The following is a 1,706-nucleotide window of genomic DNA, read 5'->3' as shown; positions in this document are numbered from 1 at the left end:
AACTGTAGACTCTTGCCCTATTTTCAAAATTGCAGAAGCATTGCTAGCGTCTTATTAAAATTAAGTCACTTCTCGGTAACAAGAGTTGGACCGGGCCCACAACAGATGTTATACCTTAGAATGAGTACCAAGCGCTTTACTTTTTAATCTTTAAGAGAATCTGTGTATTACAAACAAACATTTCCATAAACCAATATCTGATCACAGCAAGTGTGTAATACTTTCTGGATCACGCCCATTTTCACATGCTGTTGGCTAATCAAAAACAAAAATCCCAATTTGGGGTATGGCTTTATTTTCTAAAGCGGGCGTTGGGGGTGGGGAGGAGAATTAACAGAGACTTTCTCCTCCACGTCAAGCATGAAACGTGGTGCTTTGAAACCTGCTACCTGACTTGCTGTGCCCAACCCAAGAGAAACTTACGATCTATGCCTATTAGAAGTGTCATGTCAGGGAACAGGTTTCTCCCGACCAAACTAAAAATAGCAACTCCGCCCACTCGTTCTCAACCCCTTCAGCCCGCTTTGTTTATCTCCAGAGCACTCATCCATCACTAGTATTTTTATTGATTATTCCATGGTCCTTTCCTTCCTCCCAGATCTCCAGGCCGTAAGCATGGAGAGAGCCTGAGTCCCCGCGACCGCGTAGGGCAGTGTCGGAGCCAATCCGCGGGAACGAGATGAAAAAACAGCCAAGAGGGGAAAGAACAAAAAACTAGTTCAGATCCCCGTGAGGGTCACTTCCAGATCGGCCTGACAGTACCTGGTACCGGGACAGGGCGGGCTCTTCATCGCCGCCGCCGGGGCCCCGAAGGCGAACGACTAAGAAGGAACTGTCTTCTGCGTCCCACAGGAAGAGCTCTCCGCCGAGGCCAAAGACCACGTTTCTCGTCAGCAACTGCGGCGGCGGCGACGAAGGCAACGACGAAGAAGCTGGTTTCTCAGCTTCGGCTGGACTCTGGTTTTTCAGTCCCTCCCGGAGCCGCAGGAACACGACGTGGTTAGGAAGCCAGGTCTGCCACAGCTCGCCGTCGCCCACTAGTCCTTCAGCGGCCGCCATCTTGGCCCAACTGCTCTTCTCACTCCAGTTGCTCAGCCCGCCGCTGAGCGCAGCCAATCCGCGGCCGTCCACTCACTGCTTCGGCCAATCATCGAGCAGGCGACCCGGAAGCTCGAGAGGCTCGTGCCAGGGGAGGGGCGAGGGCGAGGCCAGCCCACCGGACAGGGGCGTCGCCAAGGGACACCCAATCACCATTATTTCTGAAGCCCAAGGGGGCGGGACGAGAAATCAGCGGAATGGTGATGCTACTGGAAGTCTAGCACCTGGGGAGAGACAGACTTGTGTATCTAATTGCCTATTGGACACCTCCATCTGGGTAAACCCAGGCATCCAGAACTTTCCCTCAAGACTTACCTCCCTCAATGCAGGTTGGGCTGGCCTCACACATTTCGCTTGGATGCCTAAATCTGTTTCCACGTGGGGCCGGCCGGTAATACAACACTTCCCAGAATACCCTGCGATCCAAGCGCAGTCTGCAGGCGGAAACTACAACTCCCAGAGGTCTGTGCGCGCCGTCAGGGGGCGGGGCTTGCGGCCTTGTCTCCCGCGGAGAGGAGATGGCGGAGTCATTGAGGTCCCCCCGCCGCTCCTTGTACAAATTGGTGGGCTCGCCGCCTTGGAAAGAGACTTTCCGGCAGGTGGGTGTG

At 54.2% G+C, this 1,706-nt stretch overlaps 2 protein-coding genes across 4 annotated transcripts in view; one reads left to right on the top strand and one right to left on the bottom strand.

Annotated features, from left to right (window-relative positions):
- NUP88 (nucleoporin 88kDa) overlaps nucleotides 1-1,560 on the bottom strand; it is a 44,258-nt gene extending 42,698 nt beyond the window's left edge. The window contains exon 1 of the mRNA XM_011994685.1: nucleotides 763-1,560. Within this exon, the coding sequence (XP_011850075.1) occupies nucleotides 763-1,059 (297 nt within the window). The 5' untranslated portion in view covers nucleotides 1,060-1,560. The remainder of the gene's footprint in view (nucleotides 1-762) is intronic.
- RPAIN (RPA interacting protein) overlaps nucleotides 1-1,706 on the top strand; it is a 27,747-nt gene that overhangs the window by 5,849 nt on the left and 20,192 nt on the right. The window lies entirely within an intron of this gene.

Source organism: Mandrillus leucophaeus, unplaced genomic scaffold (genome assembly GCF_000951045.1).
Source record: "Mandrillus leucophaeus isolate KB7577 unplaced genomic scaffold, Mleu.le_1.0 Scaffold46, whole genome shotgun sequence".
Lineage (NCBI taxonomy): Eukaryota > Metazoa > Chordata > Mammalia > Primates > Cercopithecidae > Mandrillus > Mandrillus leucophaeus.
This window is presented reverse-complemented; position numbering and strand designations above follow the sequence as displayed.